The sequence below is a fragment of the Alternaria atra genome (genome assembly GCF_907166805.1).
Source record: "Alternaria atra isolate CS162 genome assembly, contig: 34, whole genome shotgun sequence".
Classification (NCBI taxonomy): Eukaryota; Fungi; Ascomycota; class Dothideomycetes; order Pleosporales; family Pleosporaceae; genus Alternaria; species Alternaria atra.
The window spans coordinates 1,603,193-1,606,252 of record NW_025091333.1 but is presented as its reverse complement, the minus strand read 5'-3'; the positions used below and the strand labels follow the sequence as shown (position 1 = coordinate 1,606,252).

Sequence of the window (3,060 nt, the reverse complement as noted above, 5' to 3'; positions counted from 1 at the left end):
CAGAACCTCCACACGCTTTTCGAACGCACGTTCAAGGTCCTCGATGAAGTCGCGCCAAACTCGCCGATCCTCAAGATCGATCTTGACATCCTTCGAAACGTACGGAGCCAACTAAATGATCAGCGGGGTCTGCCGCCGTTCCGGCTGTAAACATAGATCCGCCGCATTACGCACGTACGGGACCGATTATCCCCGCGTCCGCAGCGTGGTCTACCGGTACCGTGCCGGACGGCGAAGCGATCAGGACGGCGAAACGATCGCTCCGCCCCACTAAAACCTCCACAAAGATGAGGCTGTAGAGCCGCACTAAATAACTACTATTGCGAGATATTTTAGTGTTGCGATCTAGAAATAGTATTGCAATATTCTATCTACTTGTATTTGGCTGGCAACTTGATATCGCGCCCACGTCGCGATCGAATTGGTGGTGGGCTTGTTAGGCGAGTAGATGGCTGCGCACCACCACTACGATCACCAACGATAGACATTTTTTGGTGTGGGCTTTGTACGAGCTTTGAAGCTCTTCTTCTTACCCTTTTGGGAAGTTTTGATAGCTTGTTGAAGTCGTTTGGCTGCTTTGCGAGCTACTTGACGAGGTGCTCGCTCAGCGGCTTCATCAGCCCTCTGCTTCTCCCTCAGTAGCCTCGCCTCCGCTCGCGCCTGACGCCTCTCATTCATCTCGCGCGCTTTAATTAGCTTTGACTCCTCCCGAGCTTGGATCGCAGCAGCTTTTTGTTGTTGTAATAGCTCTTGATCGCGCTTCTTCTGCTCGTGGAGGCTGCGAGCTTCTCGCACCTTACGCGGCGACCAGAAATCAGCTCCACCATAATAATCTTCAGGTCGCTCAAGTACTCCAGGTTGGGATCGCTGCTTACGCTGTCGCTCCTCAATTAGAGCTTCCCGTAACTTCTCATTCTCGCGCTGAATAAGCTTTGATTGGGTAGATAGCTTCATGATAGTTCGATTAAGCTGCGGGATCTTCCTGCTCTCTTTGTGGTTAACAGCGCGATCAATCAGCTGCCTAATCTTTCTCCAATCGGAAGCGCTAAGATTAGACGACTCGCTATCGCTCTCAGCAGCTATAGTTCTGAACTTTTGGAGTATTACTTCTGGATTGAATGGCGATAGGCCTGTGACTTCAAATGCCCGGAGGATCGTAGATTCCTTGAAGGAGGCCTCCCAGGCTCTCCAGAACAGCGGGAAGAAGTGGCTTTTGGTGATAGATAGGAGCCCACAGCACTGATCCATGAAGCTCGATAGCTCATTTGAGCTTTAGGTGTGCTAGTTTGTTACGTGAGGGCCAATATCTTGCGTTTCGATACACCTGACGATCTCATATTGCTGAATGCTTCATCTATTGTTGGCCATGAGGTCGTTCAGAGATCATGATTCGTAAGAAAAGCGTCGACGAACGTGATCTTCCGTGTGAGAAGGCCCCTGCTGGGCAGTATATGGTGGCAGATCGGGAGACCCTTCCCGCTGTACTGCTCGAGAAGAGAATGATGCTCTTTTATGGTGATTTATTCCGTTCGAGATAGCGATTTCGTCCATGGTTAAAAGGGCTGACTGGCCGGCAGCGTGGGGTGCTGATAAGATTGATGTTCCGTTTGGGTCAACACCGTTGATGCCCCTTTCCCGCACTATCATCGACTCTTTCTCCGATAGCTGACGGCCTCCAGCTTCGTAAGCTGCTGGAAAATCGCCCATCATCTCATAGATCGGCTGCTCGATGGCCTCTGCGTCCGCGAAAGGATCTTTGTTCTTGCTGACGCTCGACTCCCCGGGTAACTCGGATTTCTGGAACACCAGTGGCCCACTAACTAAATCCGTGAAGGGTGAGTCTTCCGGGCGCTTCGATGGTGTTGTGGCTGCAGCAACAGAGGAGTAATCCGGTTGCTTTTGCCTTCGTTGTCGCTGCCATATCCACCATGCAGTCGTGGCGGCAATAAAAACAACTATGACAGCCCCAACTGCTATACCCACAATAGCTCCAGTCGACAACTTCGATAATGCTCGGTCAAGGTCTTCCGCTCCCGTTGCCTTTCCATACCGGGGTGAAACGATTGCAGCAATGTCTAACTGTCTGTCAGTCCAATCGCGTTGGTACAAGCCAAACTGAGAGCGCTCCCAGTCGACTTTGAGGTAGGCTTCTTGGAAGAAGGTTCGCCCAAGTGTCCACTGGCTTTCGTTGGTTCCTCGTCGAATCGGGAAATATCTCTGCGTTTTGTTGAGACCTTGGTAAGGTGATGAGGCCTGAAGATCGAAAGCAGCGTACGGCAATACAATTTGAACAGTTCTAGCAGTATCAGACTTGGCCGTCGGGCGGAGAGTGAAAGTGACGTTAGGATTGAGTCCCATGAGGATCCGGTGCGAGATGTCATCGACAAGGTAAAGGTCCGTATCTTCATCGTAAATGAGGCCAAAAGCGTCCTCGAAAATCTTGCATACTGCAACAGGAAGCCAGATCTCAGCGATAGTGGAGTCGATATTCATGTTAACGTTGGTTCCATTGAGAAGATCTATGTCGGAAGCTGATGTTGTTCGCGCAATCAGACCAACCAGATCAACCATAAGATTACCATCGGTATTTGTCGTAAAAGTCATGTCGTTCGATACGAAGCAGGAGGCATCGTATCCGCCAAGGGTCAGGCTACCAAGAGAGGTCGCCTCGGTGTGACGATAGTTTGCACCTGCGGTGTAGCCAAACGACTGGCTTGGGATGCCCTGCGCCTCGAACAATGCAGTGATGTAGCTTGGATGAGAAGGCTCTTGGAAGAACGTCTTCGCTTGTGACTGCAGGCCTATATAACCAAGCCAGAATTCAGGAGTAGCCAGTGTGGTATACGTGCCGATCGTACCAATAAATGTGCCGTTCACTGTAGGACCTTCTCCGTTCCCAGGTAATCCAAGGCTAACAGTTTCCAAGCCATAGAGTCCTATCATGCGATCGTCTAGGGCTAAGGGATTCTGTAATGGAAAGTAGCCGGTCTTTTCGAAGGTGGTTGATTCAGAAGTGTTGAACAGATAGCCACGGCTGCTCTCGCATTGCTGTTTAGGCAT

General features: G+C 50.7%; 1 protein-coding gene across 1 annotated transcript; it reads right to left on the bottom strand.

Moving 5' to 3' along the window:
• Window positions 1–1,383: 1,383 nt before the first annotated feature.
• On the bottom strand, window positions 1,384–3,060 carry ALTATR162_LOCUS10945 (uncharacterized protein; the record flags this gene model as incomplete). Its single annotated transcript, XM_043318585.1, has 1 exon — window positions 1,384–3,060. The coding sequence occupies one exon, from the start codon at window positions 3,058–3,060 to the stop codon at window positions 1,384–1,386; it is 1,677 nt and encodes a 558-aa protein (XP_043174520.1).